The 19262-nt window shown below is 57.9% G+C and overlaps 2 protein-coding genes across 14 annotated transcripts in view; one reads left to right on the forward strand and one right to left on the reverse strand.

The window, feature by feature from the left end:
* The window catches only part of PLIN1 (perilipin 1), a 62315-nt gene extending 53114 nt beyond the window's left edge, over nt 1-9201 (reverse strand). Inside the window, exon 1 of the mRNA XM_070054543.1 lies at nt 9192-9201. The gene's annotated coding sequence lies outside the window, so the exon portion shown is untranslated. The remainder of the gene's footprint in view (nt 1-9191) is intronic.
* WDR93 (WD repeat domain 93) overlaps nt 1-17222 on the forward strand; it is a 45210-nt gene extending 27988 nt beyond the window's left edge. For 3 of the 13 annotated variants that reach the window (XM_070054530.1, XM_070054535.1, XM_070054536.1), the window contains exons 9-17: nt 2257-2428; nt 4066-4142; nt 4601-4687; nt 5588-5707; nt 6385-6598; nt 8093-8156; nt 9344-9500; nt 9796-9997; nt 16311-16575. In XM_070054530.1, coding sequence (XP_069910631.1) covers nt 2257-2428; nt 4066-4142; nt 4601-4687; nt 5588-5707; nt 6385-6598; nt 8093-8156; nt 9344-9500; nt 9796-9997; nt 16311-16467 — 1250 coding nt within the window. In that variant the 3' untranslated portion in view covers nt 16468-16575. The other 10 variants (XR_011381047.1, XR_011381045.1, XM_070054533.1 and 7 more) reach the window with 9 other exon arrangements.
* Nucleotides 17223-19262: the final 2040 nt, after the last annotated feature.

Here is a 19262-nt window from a genome sequence, read left to right on the forward strand (position 1 = left end):
GCAGAGGAGGAATGGACACTTAGGCAAGGTTGTAAAGAGGAAGCGGGAGTTAAGTCAAGAGGGTGGGTGCTTAGCCCAGTGGTTAAGACACCTGAGTCCCATATCTGAGTACCTGGGTTTGCTGACCAACTGCAGCTCCCGATTCTGGCCTCCTGCTAATGTGGACCCTGGGAGGCAGCAACAGCTGGCCTCCCGCTACCCACGTGGGAGACCTGGAGGTTGCATTGCTAGCTCCCAGCTCATTTAGACATCTGGGGAGTAACCCTAGGGATGGAAGCTTCCTCTCTGTGTCTCTGAGATAAGTAAACGAATAACTAAATCATTGAAAAGAAAGAGGAGCTGAGGGGACAGCCATTTCAGGCAGGGACGCAGGGTGTGTGCTGTTAGCCTCACCATGGTCTCAAGGATGCACCTGCGAGGATGCTCTCGGTAGCGCTATTCACAGAGGCAGAAGGGTGGTCACCTCACATGGGACACTCACGTAAGGGAACACTTGGCCACCACTGAGGCCGAGAACAGCCTGTTCACTGTGCCTGGACTTGCTGTCAGGACTCACTGCAAAGCCGCAGTAACTAGAACATGATTAAACATGAGGAAGTAATAGCAACATAGATGAATAGAGAAACAGAGACGGAAAAGTAGAGGCCGGAGCATGAGTGACAGAGGTGGGGCCACCAGGCAGGGGGAACAGCAACTTGACCCCTGCCCCACAGCTGACACTACACCAAATTCCAGATAAACTGTGGGAGTAAGTATGAAAGGCAAAACAATATTACTAGAAAGTAACATAAGTACTACCTTTATAACCTCTAAAAAGGGAAGACTTTTAAAATAAAACACAGAACTTACAGGGACCCGTGCTGTGGCCTAGAGGGTTAAGCCGTTGTCTGCTGAGCCAGCATCCCATGTGAGCACAGGTTCAAGTCCAGGCTGCTCCATTTCCTATCCAGCTCCCTGCTAATGTGCCTGGGAAAGCAGCAGAAGATGGCCCAAGTGTTTGGGCCCCTGTATCCATGTGGGATACCCAGAAGAAGCTCCTGGCTCCTGGCTTTGCTCTGGCCCAGCGCTGGCCATTGCAGCCATTTGGAGAGTGAACCAGCGAATGGAAGAAATCTCTTCTCTCTCTTTCTCTCTCTCTAACTCTGCCTTTCAAATAAAATAAGTAAATATTAAAAAAAAAAAAAAACTTACAGCAAAAGGGACCTTGGATGCACTTGACTACATTAAATTTAAGAACTTCTAATCACCCAAAGACATAGTAAGAGCATGGAAAAGCAAGCTACATAGGGGGAGAAGATAATTGCAAAAAACATGAAGCTCACTAGTGGTCCATATCCACAGTATGTTTAGAAATAACTCCTACAAATGATTAAGAGAAAGAGAGAGAATGCAGGCAAAACATGCAGGAAATACAGTGTGTCACTGCAACTCCCAGACTTGAGCTGTTCCCGGCTCACTCGGAAGGCTCATTAAACCAGGCTGCAGGCCCCGCTGCGGAGTTCCTGTCCTTGTAGGTCTGGAGCAGGACCTGAGAGTCTCTTTGTCTTCAAGGTTTAATTATGTATTTGAGAGGCAGACTTACACACTGAGAGAGCGAGAGACAGAAAGTCTTCTATCTGCTGGTTCACTTCCCAAATGGCCACAATGGCTCGAGTTGGGCCAATTCAAAGTCAGGAGCCAGGAGCTTCTTCTGGGTCTCCCATGTGGGTACATGGACCCAAGCACTTGGGCTATCTTCCACTGCTTTCCCAGCCATAGCAGAGAGCTGGATCGGAAGTGGAGCAGCCGGGACTTGAACCAGTGCCCATAAAGGATGCCAGCACTGCAGGCGGTGGCTTTACCTGCTATGCCACAGTGCTGGCCCTAGAAAGGAGGTTTTTTTAAAGGGAGGTGATTGGCTGAATGCCAGCAGAGGAAGAGCCTGGGACTGGGCCTTCAGCAGCCGCTGAGAAGCAGTGGTCACTGGCATGCTGGGGACCTTGCCTGGCTGGGCAGACAGCAGCAGTGACACACAGTCTCCATCGGCAGAAGGCTGGAGATGTGGAAGGAGGAGGGAGGGCGGCTGCTCTCTGCCAGGGCCCAGTGTGCGGGTGGGGTGGGAGCAAGGCCAGGAAGAACATGAACACCTGAGCTTACAGACCCCCGAGGGCAGGTGGCTGGGCTGATGGCTTCCAGCTGGGAAGCACAGGTGCAGCAGGGGGACGTCAGGATAGGGGGTCTGCTGCCGTGACTGATTCTGGATCGTTCTCAACCCAGGCACCTCGTTTAAGAGCCCTCTGGAAGCCTTCGCAAAGATCGAGGACTGCCATGGGCTGGGCTCTGGGCAGAATCACTTCATCAAGGACAGTCAGTGGGAGCAGCAGGCAGAAATCTTCAACACTTCCTACAAGAAGTTCCTGGATGGGGAGGGGGAGGAGGAGCCTCTCAGGTGAGCCCCTCTCCCCGGGGAGCGCGGGGAGCCCCACATCTCCCAGCACAGGCCGGAGTCAGCCCGAGGACCTGAATTAACACACAGTCTAAACGTTCTTGCTGGTGTGGGGATTTCAGAGAACTTGAGTACATCTGTTGAAATGGTGCATGGACATTGTTTAACTATAGTTAGAACAAAGGCTGAGAACATGGATTTTTATTTTATTCTATATTTATTTTAATTTGGGAGAGAGAGAGCAAACGAGCACATGAGAGAGTTCTCATCCCCTGGCTCACTCCCCAGATGACCACAATGGCCTGGGCTGGGCCTGGCGGCCAGAAAATGAATCCAGGTCTCCTCTCTGGATGGTGGGAACCCAGTTACTTCATCCATTCCCACTGCCTCCCAGGGTCCTCGTCAGCAGGGAGCTGGAGTCAGGAGCAAGGCAGACACTGAGTCCAGGCACCCCAGTGTGGGCGTGAGTATCTTCACCACCAGGCCAAATGCCCGCCCTGATAACATGGATGTTAAGGAAGGAATAGATACCCATGGGAATGATAAAGATAATCTATTTTATAGTTTTATGTGATATGTATTTCAACATTTTCCCCAAATTATCTAAAAAACACAGAAGATCCTAAAGACAGAAGTAAGTCACTACTATGGAAGCCAGCGCTGTGGCGTAGCAGGTAAAGCTGCCACCTGCAGTGCCAGCATCTCATGTTGGCGCTGATTCGAGTCCTGGCTGCTCCACTTCCGATCCAGCTCTCTGCTGTGGCCTGGGAAAGCAGTGGAGGGTGGCCCAAGTCCTTGAGCCCCTGCACCTGAGTGGGAGACCCAGAAGAAGCTCCTGGCTCCTGGCTTCAGATCAGCTCAGCTCTGGCCATCGTGGCCATCTGGGGAGGGAACCAGGAGATGGAAGATTCTCTCTCTGTAACTCCGCCTTTCAAATAAATAAATAAATTTTTTTTAAAAAAGTCACCACTATTACCATTATTCTCCATTCCCTTCCTGCCTTTCTAAGTGTCTTGCAGATGTTTAATTATTACAAAGCGTTGCTGTGCGTCAGTCCATGAAAAACTGAGGCCACGTGTTTGGAGTGTCCTTTATTGGGCTGATTTTAGGAAAGAGCTCCCCTCGGGGCTCCCGTGGGTGTCCCTGGGAAGTGACACCTCTTGTCTTGCTCTCAAGTGGGCTGGAAGTTTCTCACTCCAAGACACCACTTCGCGAGGCCAAGCCCTAACAGCAGCTGCGCCACTGAAGGAGTTTGCAAGCCAGTTGTTCAGTGCTGTTAGCTGTCCACTGTGGGAGAACTCACAGCCTGCGAATCAGGGCCCTTTTTCTTCACTCATCACTGGTCTTTTTTTTAAAGCACAGCACTTGTGTCGCCCCCAGTATGAGAGCATTAATGCAGATCACCCAGGTTGGCTTTACAGGGTCTTCCCCAGGACAGAGGGGCCTCTCTGCCCTGCCCCCTCCTGGCCTGGGGGCACTCCTTGTTCCCTGACCCTCCCTGTACCAGCGCCCAGGGTCTGCTCGTCCCACCTGGACCAGCACCCAGAATGTAACTTACCTGGCGGCCCCGTGCCCGGGGAGGCCCCTCCCAACTGCCCACCTCTCCGCCGTGGCTCTCACTCCTCGCCTTTCCTTCCCAGCATGGCCACCTTCCACTTCTTCCTTCCCAGCTGCGTATTTGCTGTGCCAATGGAAGCCAAGAGCTCCTTCGCCTCAGGTAAGTGAGGGTGCAGCAAGAGGTGGCGCTGGCTGAGGGGTCGCTCGGGGGAGTCCCTGCACACAGAGACCTTCCACCCACGAGCTTGCCTGGTGGGAGGGGATGGAGCCACAGCTTCCTGGTTTCTGTTTGCACCTGTGGCGCCTGAGCCTGGACTCCATGATCATGGCGGCTGGCTGCCAGGCTGCTTCTGGACGCATCTTGTAGAAAACGTTTCAGATGTGAACAGCCGAGTGGGCATGAATTTTCTAGAAGATATGGAAGCAGCCAAGGGCCCTTGCCCGGGAAGGAGCAGCCCTGCTTAGCGGTGCCCAGTCCTTCCTTGGGAAGCTCACCCATCAGCACAAACTGCTGTCCCTTAGAGCAGTTCCCTAAGACTGCTTGAGCGGGCACCTTCCACACAAACCAGAGGCCACCCACGCTCGTCACTTGACGCCGTGCCTTCTCTCCTTCCCCAGGAGTAGCCTGTGTCCTCGGCGTACGCTGGACTGGAAGTCACAATTTCTTCCTCTACTCGCTGAACCGAACTCTGAAGGATAAAGTTGGTACTTGCCTGCTGAGACGGGTGTCCTTCTCCAGGGTCCTTTTAAGGGGACCACGGTGTGCAGGCAGAAGTGGGGGCTTGGTGGCTGTGGCACGACCCCAAAGATCTGTCCCTGAAGCATCATGTTTCTTAAAGACAACAGGTCCCTGGGGGACACAGCTCCTCCAGCAGCCGGGGGAAAAGTAAAGAAAACAGGCTCGGCTTCTGAAGGCCAGTGCTGGTCCCTGCCCAAGGGGCCGCCAACTCTGCCTCTCAGGGCGGCCTCTTCCCGCCCCGCCCCCCAGTGCCCCAACCTGAAACAAAGAACAGACTAATCACCCCATGGCTGTTGGCCGCTGTGGAGAGCAAAACCCAGGGCCTTTCTGTCTGTGAAAGCTCTTTGTGCCAAGGGAACAGGAGCTGTGGTCGTTTTACAAATCCGTGGAAGGATTTGCGTAAGCAGCTGCATGCCTATGTTTGGTGTATACTTCAGAAGGGACACTGGAGCCTGTCTCCCCCCGCCCCCCGCGCCCAGCAGCCCACTGCTTTCTCACGTCTGCTCCTGCACTGACCGGCTGCAAACAAGTCACACACACACACACACACACACACCCGTCCTCAGGAGCCTCGCGGGTAACATGGGGTGAACCGCAGCCCTTGTGCCTGACAGCTTGAGCACCTAGGAAGTACTCATTAATGCTACTGTAACCACAGTGTGACTTCCTCTTGAGTCATCCAGAGAGGGCAGAGCGCTGCACACTGGGGGGGGGGGGGGGGGGCGAGTCCAGACAGGAGCTGCTGCTGCTGCACCCCGACAGGCTGTTGGGTCTGGGTCCCAGGTGGTCGGGGCTGGCGGGGGTTGGGGGGAGGTGATGGGCAGGTGCAGGGGTCTCAGGGAGAGCCTGGTGTATCCTCCTCCTAGACCACGAGGGCGTGTGGCCCTGTGCTGCCCCCATCACAGTCTCTGAGCTCAGCTGCTCCTCCTCCTACCTGGTGCTGGCCTGCGAGGACGGCGTGCTCACGCTCTGGGACCTGGCTGTAGGTAGGGCCCCTGTCTGCCTCAGCTCTGGAATCCCTGAGGCCCTGGGCCTTCTGTGACGTCTGTGTGCTTAGTCACCATGGGGGAGCTGGTCCTGGTCTCATCCACTCAGCGTTTGCTGACCACCGTATCCCGCCAGCCCCCCTTGCCTGAGCGTTTACTGGGTGCTTGGCAGCAAAGTACCTTCCAGACCTGGCTGCTCTCCGCCTGCACACTCCTGGTTATCTTAGAGGGGAGGCTAGGATAAACATGGCCACTGCCCAGCAGCCTCGCTGTGAGGGTTCAAGACCGCTCACGGCAAGAAGAGAGGTCGCGGCTCCCCCAGCCCCCGGCCAGTGCTTCTCCTCGCTTCGGGAGATCTTGAGACCTCCCTACTGGGCTGCACACGCGTGCCCCTTCCTTTTCTGAACCCACACGCCTCCGCCTCCCGTGGTCAGTCAGTTGCAGGTCAGACCCTGGGTGCCTGGTGCTTGCTTGCCCTCGTCTGTGGGTCACCTCGTCCCCAGCCCCGCTCCACGCGGAAAAAGGCTTCCTGGGAGTGGCTGCTCGTGGCTCGGGCCCCGGGTGTGCTGCTTTCGCTCTCCCAGGCTTGGACGTCCCACGAGTCACACACAGGCGCGCCCGCCCGTGGCCGCCTCCCCCTGCCCGTTTCTGACTTGCTTCTGCTTCACTCCCTCCAGGCTTCTCTTTCGGGGTCGTCGCTCTTCCCGAGGGGTGCGTCTGCCAGAGCGTGCACTTCCTCAAATATTTCTTGGTCCGTGACGGTCAGAACGTGTACCCCGAGACGCCAGTGAAATCCCAAATGATATGCGTGGTGCTGTGCACAGACTCCTCCCTCTACCTGGTGACCGCCAGAGGGACCCAGGGACCCTCCCTCCGCGTGCTTGTCGAGAGGTGGGTGGCTTGAGCTGGCCCCGCCCCCGGGAACGCCTCTAGATCATGACGTCACAGACAGGGACCGATTTTCCCAGTGTTCGTGCTCCGCCCCAGGGACTTCTTTCACACCCCAGAGGAGGCAGCCGGGGCGCCTTCCTGCAGAAATGGCCTCTCATCCGCTTCCCCCGCGACCGCCACTCTTTCCTTTGTCAAAACGTTTACGTATTTCACGCGTGCGTGGGAAGTTCAAAAAGTTCGTGGAAATGGAGTTGAAAGATCCGTGTTTTGGTGCCAGTTTTGACACCCATGCATAGCTCTTTTTCATAATACATATTTTCTGTGAACTTTTTGAAGACCCCCCCCTTACATGGATTCCAAAAAAATTTTTGCACCAAAAATGCGTATCTCTTCATTCTGTTTCCCATAATAGGTCATCTCCAGTTCCACCCAGCCTCCCGCACGCCTTTCCCTCGTCACCTGTTCTCACTCCACCCCACAGATAACCACCTCATTAATTACTGCCACACCGGCAAAACCACCCCCAAAACATGGCTTAGTCCCTGGTTCTGCAGGTCAGCGATGCAGGCTGCACTTGGTCCATCTTCTCTTGGTCTCACACCTGCCCCAGTAAGGCAGCTGGGCAGGGGCCGGCCGTCCAAGACAGCCTCGCCCACACCTGGCAGTCGTAGGCTGGGGCGTCTCCCTCCGGCAGGCCAGCCCAGGCCTCCACACATGGTGGTCCCAAGGTCCCCAGCGTCAGCCACATAGGGGTGAGTGCAATGACGCGGCGGGTCGAGCTGTCACTTAAGGTATTACGGTGCTCCGCAGCTTGGGGCACCTGTATCCCATGTGGGAGTGCCTGGTTGGAGCACCAGCTACTTTGTCTCCCATCCAACCTCCCGCTAATGTGCCTAGGAGGCCACAGATGATGGCCCAAGGACTTGGGTTCCTGCCACCCATGTGGAAGGACTGGGTGGAGTTCCTGGCTCGTGGCTTCAGCTTGGCCAAGCCCTGGCTCCTGGTTTCAGACAAGCCCAGCTCCAGCTGTTGCAGCCAACTGGGGAGTGAACCATCAGATGGAAGAGCTTCCCTCCGTCTTTCCCTCTCTCTCTCTCTCACTGCCCTTCAAATAAATAAATAAAGCTTTTTTATAAAGCTCATGAAAATGCATATTATGTAAAAAAAACTATGCATGAATTTCAAAAATTTTTGCAAGAAAGTTAACCTCTCTTAATTTTACTTCTTCGTGAATTTTCCTGAACCCTCATACACATTCAGCTGTGCGTATTTGGAAAATGTGTATATGAAAACAGTCTCTATTCTCTGCCTCGTGTATCAGAGCTGTTTATTCTGTAACTTGCTCTGCAACATTGTTCATGAGTCACGCTGGTGCCGGTGGTTCCAATTCTGTATTTTCTTCGCTGTGAGTTTTCCTGGCGTTCACGATCAGGAGTTTCCCGCAGGATACATGCCTGGGAGAGGCCCAGAACATTTGTGCTTTGTTTCTTGTAGGCCTGAGAAGCACCTGGATGAAGCCATCTGTGCGGTGGCCCCGGTCCGAGCCCTGCCTGGTATGGTAGGTCCCCGGGGCTCTGCAGCCCTCTGCCACGCACGGCTCCGCCTTGGCTTCCACACACGTTTGTTCAAGGCTTACTACGTGCCAGGCGCCCAGTCTAGCTTTCGGTGAACAGACATAAAAGAGAAAGCCCCAGCCTCCTTCACGGGGCTCACAACAGCTACCCTCACGCGTGGGAGCTCCTGCAGGAGATGCATGGAGCAGAGAGGGGCCGCCCACCCCCGCTGTGGACGCCAGCAAGGCGGGGCGTGTGCTTGCTCGAACAGGCGTTGTGAGTCCAGTACCGAGCGGGGTCAAGATGCTGCAGCGTGAGAGGCAGTGGGGTGTGGAGAGGGGGCTGGCTGGGCAGGGCCCTGAACGCTGGGCAGGATACAGGTGCATTCTGCCACTCTGTGGCTTGAAGCATGGAGAATGTGGAGTGGGGGTGGGCGGCGAGTGCTGAGAAGGGCTGGAGAACGGAGCCGGCCCCATAGCCTGGCTCCTGTGGCAGCCTGGAGAGAAAGTCTGGGATTCCTGGGGTAGGGGGCCTACAAGCCCCCACCCCCGGGTCTCTCTCTCAGAGAGCCTGGGGCTGAAAACAGATTTCCTGCTCACCATCGGGCACCTGCAGACGCCCTGCGGGCAACACCATCAATTACAGGGTGATGAAAACTGAGCTCAGAAGGGACGGGAGGGACACGAAGGAGGCAAGAGCGCTGGGCCAGGGCAGGACAGTGCGGAGGCAGTGCCGTGGCCCCTGGCGGAGGGTGGAGGTCGAGGCAGACTTTCGGAGCACATGTTCTGGGCCCAGAGAAGGGGCTCAGGCAGGAGAGAGGCCCCTCCGAGACCCAGGCCGGGAGTGGCTGTTGGATTGCGCAAGGTGCCTCGGGGGTGGAATGGGAGGAAGGAGGGCGCTGGGAGGACCAGTGAGGAGCTGGAGGGTGGCCTCGTGGACAGGAGCTCTTCAGCAGGGTGCTGGAAAGAACCAGAAAGAAAAGCCGGGGCCAGAGGGCAAGCATGCAGAAGGGGCCCCAGCGGAGCCAGCACGCGTGTAGCTGCGGCGCCCTCAGCAGCACCAGGGCCCAGGAGCCGCGCGCGCGCTGTGTCTGTCCCACGTCCAGCCCTCACTGGACACCCTGGGCCCTCTGCCTTCCTGGGAAGGACAGAGTCCAATCGAGGTCCCCGCGCCCTGCCCCCTTGCCTCCTAGGTGCTCATCTTTACCAGGAACGGTTCCATGTCCCTCATGAACGCGGCCAAGTCCGAGGTCGTCTGTGCCTTTGCTCCCCCCAGGCCCCACCGCGTGGGGGTCCCCTGGAAGCCTGTGTTTCTTGTGTCCCTACAACTTCCGTTTTTCCTGCTCCAAGGTACAGGGGGGGCCCCTGAGCACCTGCGCCTGTTTCCCCGACTTCCACAATCCCAGCACCCAGTGGCCCTACCTGGGATCCATCCCACCCTGTGTCCCCAAAAGACACCGCGGCTAAGCCCCACAGGGGGCCTTCATAAAACGCCAACAAGGGCATCTCTCTGGGCTCCTGCTCCCCCAGATCACGAGCCCCTCCTGGCTCTACCCAGGCACCCCCCACCTACCCCGCATCCCCACCCAGCCGCGGTCCCCAGGAGGGCAGCACCGTACACAGCGCTGTGCTGCTGTCATGGCAGGAGACTGTCCGGATGAAGCGAAATCCGAGGAGGAGGCTGGCGACACCCGCAATTCTGTTTTCTACTTTAACTTCGAGGCCTACCCACTCCTGGAAAACCTCTCAAAAAATTACACCATTCCCCAGGAGGACCTGCTGGACACCATGGCCTTCCCCGAGGCACTGCCGCTGGAGAGAAGATGTGAGCTGCTCCTGCAGAAGAGGTAAGGGCCCCGCCACACCCCAGCCCCGGGCCAGCCCGCGTCCACCTGCGGGCGGCAGAGGAGGAGCCGTCGACTCCCCCTGGTAGAAGAGGCTTCCACTTGCTGGCTTCTTCCTGCTGAGACCAGAGACACTGAGCCAGACAGGTAGGAGAGGGCACCCTACGCACTGATGCACGCCCCCAGATGCCCAGGGTAGCCAAAGCCCGAGCCAAGAACTCAATCCAGGCGTCCCACGCCTTGAGCCGTCACTGCCGCCTCCCAGGCTGTGCGTTAGCAGGAAGCTGGAGTTGGGAGTGAAGCCGGGACTGAGATGCGGGCAGCTGGGACTTGGGCATCTTGTTGATGGTTCCCGCCATGATGGGACTACCATTTGGGCTGCAGTGGGGTCACCCAGAGCCGGCTGACCTGGCAGATGTCCTCGTGTCCTGGGACCTCTGAGTCGCAGCCACCTCCCCTTCCTCTGACTCTTGCCACAGAAGGAATGAAGGCAAATGCTTGGAGCTTCGGGTTTGAACTCCAGCTCTTCATTTGCCTCTCAGAGCCCCGTTTTGCTCAGTCATTCAAAAAAATACTGCTGTGTGCCGAGCACTTGTGAGGACGTTTTGGTGGTGAGATGTGGCATGAGATGACAGATGTCAGGTGCAGGTGCGCGGCGCCGGGCTTGGTGCTGTGTCCTCTCGCTGCTATCCCAAATGTCACCACCAGGAGGCGCCAGGGGCACCTCCCTGTCCTTTCCAAGTTTTGGTAGGTCCCTTGTGTGGCTGTCAGCGTCTCCCAGACAGAAGTATCCCTGTTCATCAGGACAGGAATGTGGTCCTGTGAGTGTCAGGAGAGAGGGCCAAGCAGAGAGTGGTAGACATTGTCCTAGAGATGTGCCAAGAACAACCGCCCTTGCTCCTCCTGAGCCCTGGGGCCTGGCTGGCCTTGCGGAGCAGGGCTGGCCGACATCAGGCCCATGGGCCAGGTGAGGCTGGGAGATCGCTGGGTCTGGCCCTGCCAAGGCACTGGCAGGTGGGACTTGAAATTCAGTGCATCTGTAGCAGGCTGTTTTGACACTGACAGTTTTGTATGGCCCGCAAATGATGTCATAAATACCCAAATGGCAGAAGGAAGGCTCCCCAGCCACCTCGGGCAGCCTGTCAAGTGGTCCAGGAAAACCTCTGTGGCGAGACACATGGTGAAAGGGTTAACAGCGATGAAATCAGGGACGTCTGGAGAGCGAGAAGGGGAGGGGGAAGGAGGAGGGGGAGGGGAGAGGGGAGGGGAAAGGGAAAGGGAAGGGGAGAAGGGGAGGGAAAGGGGGAAGGGGAAGGAAGGGGGAGGGGAGAGCAAAGGGGAGAGGGGGAGGGAAAGGGGGAGAGGGGGAGGGAAAGGGGGAGAGGGAAGGGAAGAGGGGGAGGGAAAGGGGGAGAGGGAAGGGAAGAGGGGGAGGGAAAGGGGGAAAGGGAGAGAAAGAATGTTACTTCTTTATGGATTTGAAATTTCTCAAAAAGAAAAGTTGTAGGATATTTGTAATGTAATCCTGATTTTGAGTGAGTGGGGACTGGCAGGGTGTACAACCATGGTGGCGCTGGCTACATCTGGGAGAGGCAAGCGTGTGCGGTTTTCTGCTTTGTGTTTTCCCTGTGTGCGACTTTTCTACCAACAGTGTGCATGGGGAGTGTGCAGTGGTGTGGGGTGAAGCTGCCTCTGGGGGCTCCCACACCCGTCTCAGAGCGCCTGGGCTGAGTTGCTCCTCCACTCCTGGTCCAGCGTCCTGCTGGTGTGCACCCAGAGAGGCGGCGGCGGCAGCTCGAGTACTTGGGTCCCTGCCACTCGTGGGAGATCCAGTGTTCTTGGCTCTTGACTTTGGGCTGGCCCAAACCCAGCTGTTGTGGGCATTTAGGGAGTGAACGAGGGGTGGAAGACAGATCTCTCTCTCTCTCTCTCTCTCTCTCTCTCTCTGTCGCTCTCCTTTTCAAATACATAAAATTAATAAACCTTTTAAAAATGGTGAAATGTAAACCAGGAGCATGGTGTTAGATCGTGGCCGCAGGAGCAGTTCCCCTGGGGAGGGCCTGGCCCAGCTTGCCTGTGCTCTTGACAGAGGGCCCAGACCTTGTTTATTGAACTTGTTTCTGTTGCTGTGGACTCTGGCCACACCCCTGCCCTTTCCTGTCTGCAGAGCCAGAGGCTGCCCTCCTGGGCGTGGGCCGGAGCCAGCGGCTGCAGCCCAGGGCGGCTCCCTCCCACCTCCCCGCCCACGGTGACCGGACACCAGCCACCTGCTGAACCTACTCCCGCAGCTCCCTCAGACCCAGAGCCCCACACCGGAACCCACTGAGGAAAGCGAGTTCACCCTCTCCAAGTTCTGTATGAACTTGCAGAAATTTGAAAAAGCAGGAGAATACAGCCACGAAGTGTTTATCAGCCTTAGCGCTTCCACCAGAAAACTGAGCACTGCGGTTACCGTGAGGGGAATGCATTTAAAAACAATAACGCATTCCATACGTGTTTTTTAAAAAAATGTATTTGCTCCCACTGCATTTGAAAGTCAGATATCTTCCATTTCCTGGGTCACTCCCCCAAATGTCCACAACAGCCAGGGCTGGGTCGGGCTGAAGCCAGGGGCCCGGAACTCCATTCAGGTCTCCCCTGTGGGGCACGGGGCTGGAGGACTTGAGCCGCCATCTCCTGCCTCCCCTGGGTGGTGGCAGGAAGCGAATCAGAAGGGAACCGGGACTGGAACGCAGGTGCTCCGATACAGACCTGAGTGTCTGGAGCGACACCTTACCCACTCCACGAGACGCCCGCCCTCTGTCCACTGTTTGTAGATCCGGTATCACACGGCCCTGCGGGACTTCACTTTTTCCTGGGGGGCTCTGTGGGCGGTGGGAAGAGTCCCTGTGTCCTGACTTCCTCGCTCTGGGCCGCGAGGCCCCTGCCAGCCCCTCACCTCCGTGTGCCTCGCTGTCTCCCAGCTGTCTCCTGGGAAGGGCGGGGTGCCGAGGGCCCCCCAGAGCCCACGGCTGGGAGGAGAGGCGGCAGCCACGTGGGGCAGGGTGGGGGCTGAGATGGGCAGGGGCGAGCTTTGGGGAGGAGACAGTGCGTGGTGGGCGTAGGCCGGGCTCCTGGTTACCTCAGCCTGAACCTGAAGGACCATCTACAGGGCCCTGACGCTAAGACGCGAATCCTGTGCCCCTGGCAGCCGCGGGTGACCGGGGAGCACCGAGCTCCAGTCGGTGCCTGGGCCTTCCCAGAGAGGTCCCCGGGTGTTTCACGGGGGACGTGCCCGCAGCCAGACCCTCACTGACAGCCCACCACCGGAGGCGGGGGTTGGGGGGCAGGTGGGGAGGGTCCCAAGGAGTTTGCTCCCCAGTGTTTTCTTCCCGTTTACTCCTTGTGTCTAAAATCGCGTCCTTGGCCCTAAAACTAGGTGAAACTGTAAGGCAGTGGGTCTGTGTAGCAACAGATGGAAAGTTCCAGAACTGCAGTGGCCAGCCAGTCAGCAGCCAGTGGGCCGCCCCACCCCGCCCAGCTGCCCCGGCCCCCCGCTGTGATCACACCAGGACAGAATTTTCAGGACCCCGTGGGACACACAGCAGCAGACTCTTGGCCCATAGTCCCTGTGGCGTGCAAGGCCCAGCAAGGTCCAGGCCCCACCCCCTCGCCTTCGCGGGTGACCCCATGTGTTTGCATCAAGCCTGGGGGTGAATTACTGCAGATCCTTAGGCACAGAAGTGCGCAGAGCCAGGGTTGAGGTGGCTGCCCCGCGCTCCCCACGTGGCAGCGTTCCCGCCACCTCTGCCCCGGCTGGCAGGGGCAACCTCGCCTCCAGCTGCCTGGCGCACGCCGCCCCTTGAATGCTCTCACCCTGGCAGTCCCCTCCGCCCGCCGGCTCGTGCTCACCGCGGCCCGTGTCAGCAAACAAGGAAGCACCCACCTAGCTCCAGAGCTGTGGGAGCCACCGTGCAGGCCTCGCCCTGCTTCCAGCCCGGCCGCCCCGCCCCTCGCCCCTCCAGCCGCTGTGCTGGGGAGTCTTCCCTGACGTCCCGCAGCCTGCGGGTTCTTGGGGGTGGCTCCAGGCTGCGGCAGGGGCACAGGGGGCCGTGAGCGCGTCCCGCCCTGCGTCTTGCACACAGGACGTGGCCAGGCACTCAGGGAAGGGCTGGAAGCCACTCGCTCGGTGTTGCGTGAGCTTGGAAAGTCGGGCACACTGGAGACCCCTCTCCCCTGTGGACGCCCGTTTCCTCCCCGTCAGGACGTGGCCACTTTTCTCGCTTTGGGTTGAAGTTATTTTGATTGTGTCAACCGGGCAGGAAATCAGCCTAGTCAAGAGGGAAAAAAAAAAAAAAAAAAAAAAAAAACTTCTATTTGAGGCTAATTAGGATCGCAGTCCAAGAAAACAGATTCAAGGGGCCACGAAAACACGCTGTAAGATTGAACTGAATGCGGTGGTATTTAAAGACCCCCCAGCGGGTGGGGGTCCCGTGAGTTATTTGTCGGGAGTTGTGGTGGGCACCGGTGCGGGCTGGGGTCCAGGCTCTTGCCTTGCACGGAGGCGAACCTTCCGAGTGCAGGCACGAATACGGTGCAGAAAGTGATACAGAAAATCTGTTCACATGACGGGAGCGTGAACCCACAGACGCACACGAGCGTGGCTTGCCCACACTCATGAAGGGTGGGCAGTGGGCCCGCAAGGAGGGGGTGGGGGAGGGGAGAGAGGGCTTCCCGCCCCCCCAACCCTTCCACCCCACCCCCCACCCAGCCAGCAGCAGCTCCAGCCATGGTCTGTGGTGGAAGAGCAAGAGAGAACAAGAGCTCCGGCCTGATGCTGGCCCCTCCATGAGGGAGGGGGCGGGGCCTCTCCAGGTGGGAAGCCACCTGGGAATTACCTGGCAGCTCCGCAAGTTCCGCGTAGAGCTCCATATCGTGGCACACACACACACCCCCCCAGGTCCTGGATGAAGCAAATGCATCCAGCAAAGGGGGCATTTTGATTGACAAGTAGGAGGTTAGGAGGGTAGAATTACACATGGGGCCCTCCAGCTCAGCAGACCTAAACCAAGCCCCGCCTGCCCCCGCTCAGCACTAACAGAGCAGAGCTGTCCTGTAAGAAAGGGACGGGGCAGGCCTCAGACTATAGGGAACTATAGGGCAGCAGGTGGCTCCCAAAAGCCAGGGCACTGCAGTTTGGGCCACCCCAGAGGTCTGCATGCCGGCTCCGCTGCCCAAGCGCATCTCCCATCCTGGAGTGTCTGGATTCGGCGCCCACCTCCTCACTCCAGTTTCCTGCTCATGTCGACCCTGGGAGGCAGCGGTGATGATGCGGGGTTCCTGCCACCCGTGTGAGAGAGCTGGATGGAGTGCCCAGATCCTGGGCCATTGCTAGCATTGTAGGAAGGCGCGATCTGATAAGAGTGACTCTGTCTCTCCCCTCCTCCCCACTGCCTCTTAAATTTTTAAGTCCAGCTGCAGATCCGTCTGAAACCCGATTTAAACGGCCTCCAGAGTCCATTCTAAGGACTGGAACCAGCATTTTGGTTTTCTTCCCGACCACTGCTTATTCAGCTGGCGGGATTGTTAGTCTTCCCTGGGCTTTGCTGCTGCGCCTCCGCACCGGCCAGGCTCTGGCGCCCTCTGGTGGTGCGAATGCGCAAACGCTCTGGTCCTGTGGGTCCTGTGTCCACAGCACTTTCGCGTGGCGTTTTTCACCGCACCTCTAGAGAAAGCCCTCCTCCGGCCAGCGTGGTGTTTGAGAAGTCACCCGTTCTGGTCTTTCTTTTAGACCATATTCTAGTTCCACCTAACTGCCCAGCTGCCCCCTGCACGGCCTCCGGTTGAAGCAATGTGACGGAGGGAGAGCATAGGTGCATGTCTGAAAAGGAGCAGCCGGGACTTGAACCAGTGCCCATATGGGATGCCAGTGGTGCAGGCTGTGCCGCCATGCCGGCCCGCCAAGAGCAAGGTTTGCACGCGGGCGGCGTGAATGAGAAGCCTGGTTTTCTGACCTGCACCTCACTCCTAGCTGCCGGCCTGCTGCCCTCCCCCTACGCGTGGGCCAAGCCCAGCACTGCAGCCCCGACCCTCCCAGTCCTTGCCGGGAAGACTAAAGAGCATGGCGGGTGTGTGAGGGCCGCCCGGGTGTTACCAGGATGTATTTCATGTGAAAAACCAGAGCGCACAGCGCCTCTTCCCATGTCCAGTTTTCAGGATTATGTGCGTGTCCGAACTCGTGTGTGAACATTTTAAAAGGTGTACTAGGTGTTGTTGGCACCAGTGTTGTGGCACAGCAGGTTAAGCCGCCACCTGTGACGCCAGCTCCCCATCTCAGAGCGCAGGTTCAAGTCCCAGCCGCCCCGCTTCCAGTCCGGCTTCCTGCTGATGCACCTGAGAGGCAGCACTTGATGGTCCAAGTGTGGTCCCTGCCACTCCCGGAGGAGGCCTGGAAGGAGTTCCTGCCTCCTGGCTTGGACCTGGCCCAAACGTAGCTACTATGGCCCTTTAGGGGGATAAACCAGGGAATGGGAGATGTCTTTCTGTGTCTCATCCTGTCTCTGTCACTCTGCCTTTCAAATACATACAATAAATCTTTCCCAAAAACTCTTTTTTTAAAGATTCAACTGAATGTCTTCAGGGAAGCAGAACCCTGTGGTGCGTCCTTGTACCTGGCTTATGTCTCTTAGCATGTGTCCCCAGCGTTCCACCAGGTTGCCATAGGTGTCACGACTTCCGTTATTCAGGCTGAACGAGGCTCCCTTGTGCACGAATCCCACCTTTTGCTTGCAAATGGACTTGGGGGTCCTCAGTTCACTTCCACCCGACCCCGTGGCCCGTTCAGTGAAAGCTGTCTGAGCGTCTGCTCCGGCTGGCCGGAGGCCTCATCACGGGCAGAAGAGGACGTGGGAGCCGCAGGCCTGGGGGCCGGGAGGAGGGGGGTGCCTCACCCCCAGCCCTGTGGCCTCAGCTTTCAGATGCTGGAGAAGAAGCAGCAGCAGGTGCAGGAGCGGGAGCACTGGACCCGGCTGCGCAGGTACTCCCTGCTGCTGCAAAGGGAGAACTTGGGGAGCGACCCCCGCCACCTGGGAGTGCTGTGAAAGGGTCCCGCCAGGGAGGCCGCTCCCCAGGACACCCCAGCGGGGAGGACTCGTGACAGCCCCCAGCGGAACCAGAGGAGGCGAAGGTGCATTTGGGGGACCTTGCCGTGCAGGTGTGTCACCTAAATAAACAGTGTCATTGTCTCCCAGTGTTGGCGTTGCTGTGGTGTGTACCTTCGTGCCCCCAGTCCAGACTCCACCAGCCCCAGCTGATGGTTTCTGTTACAAAACAAAACAAAAACAAACAAACAAACAAAAATGAGGCTGACGTTGTGGCATAGCACGTTAAAGCTGCTGTCTGCAGTGCCAGCATCCCATATGGGCGCCGGTTCGCGTCCCGGCTGCTCCATTCTGTTTCAGTTCCCAACTACTGTGTCTGGGAAAGCAGTAGAAGATGGCCCAAGTGCTTGGGCCCCTGCACCCATATGGGAGACCTGGGTGAAGGTCCTAGCTCCTGGCTTCAGTCTGGCCGAGCCCTGCCTGTTGTGGCCATTTGGGGAGTGAGCCAGTGAATGGAAGATTCTCTCTCTCTCTAATTCTGCCTTTCAAATAAATCTTTTTTTAAAAAAATTCTGTGGGGCCAGCTCTGTGGCTCACTTGGTTAATCCTCCGCCTGCGGTGTGCACTGGCATCCTATATGGATGCCGGATTCTGTCCTGGTTGCTCCTCTTCCGGTTCAGCTCTCTGCTGTGGCCCGGGAAGGCAGTGGAGGATGGCCCAAGTGCTTGGGCCCTGCACCCACATGGGAGACCAGGAAGAGGCACCTGGCTCCTGGCTTTGGATTGGTGCAGCAGCACCAGCTGTAGCGGCCATTTGGGGAGTGAACCAACGGACGGAAGACCTTTCTCTCTGTCTCTCTCTCTCACTGTCTATAACTCTACCTGTCAAATAAATTTAAAAGCTTTTTTAAAAAATTCTGTAAAAAATTCATTTATTTGAAAGGCAGAGTTTCAGAGAAAGGGCCAGAGAGAGAGAGAGAGAGAGAGAGCCTCCATCTGCTGGTTCACTCCCCAAATGGCCACAGTGGCCAGGGCTGGGCCAGGAGCCTGGAACTCCACCAGGGTCTCCCACGTGGGTGGCAGGGGCCCAGGACTTGGGCCATCTTCTGCTGCCTCCCCAGGAGCTCCCGGGTGAGGAATGCGGCCTGAGGCCAAGGGCGGGGGGCGAGGGAGGGGACAGGACACCCTCCTATGCCGCTGGTTCTGACTGGCTGAATGTGCCTGGGTGAACAGGGCCCCACCCGAGATGCCCGCCCCTGACTGAAGCAGCAGGGGCCGCTGTCCGCGGAGGATGGAGGACCTGGGACTGTGGCCTTGGCTCTGCACAGCACCTGCTGGCATCGTGTATTTTACCCTGAAGCCTGTATGGCCACACGTGGGACACACGGATGCTATCACTGTCCCCAGGTACAGAGGGGGAAACCGAGGCTGGGGTGACTTAGCTTAAGTGCCGGAAACCCAGCTCAGACTGGTCGGGGCCGAGGTATGGAAATCTTTATCCCAGGTTTTTGTTCCTGCCCTCAGAGATGAGCAGGATTTATTGAAAAGGGAGAGGGTGTGAATGTACAGTCACGCGTGGGTGTCAGCCGCCCCACATGGCACGGTGCCCACTGTGCGTGGGCCAGAGGGCTGCCTGAGAGCAGAGACCACAGGACACGCAAGCAGGGCCCGAAGCCCTGAGCGATGGCAGGGGCGGTGCCCTAACAGGGGGAGCTTTAATTTCCACGTGGCCATCGTGGTGTCCCCTCCTTCCTGGACCAGAGGAGACACAGGTGCATCTCGGGAAAAGTAGGCTGCACTAGATGGACAGTTAAGGGGCAGGAGTGACAACGCAGCACTGGCAAAACATTCCAGCTCATGCGCTCCCACCAGCGCCCTGTCTGGTTTCCCCATATCAACGCGCCTCCTGCAACAGCAGGTGGGGGGGGCGAGCTGTACAGTTGGAAACAACACCCGGAGACCTCCCCCACCTCCCAGCTGAGTCCCCTTACAGGCAGGCCTCTGCCCCAGAGCACCCGCAGCAAGCACAGTGCAGCTCCCGTCCTTGGCGGCCATGACTGCTAGCCCCTCTGGCTGGGGACCCAAGTGGGTGGGCCAAGACCCACGGGAGGCACAGGGGAGGGGCCCACACTGGGTGGCCAGGATGCCAAGGCTGCAGGCCCTGGGAGATGGAGCAGCTGGGAAACATGG

This window comes from Oryctolagus cuniculus, chromosome 12 (genome assembly GCF_964237555.1).
Source record: "Oryctolagus cuniculus chromosome 12, mOryCun1.1, whole genome shotgun sequence".
In the NCBI taxonomy this organism is placed as follows: domain Eukaryota; kingdom Metazoa; phylum Chordata; class Mammalia; order Lagomorpha; family Leporidae; genus Oryctolagus; species Oryctolagus cuniculus.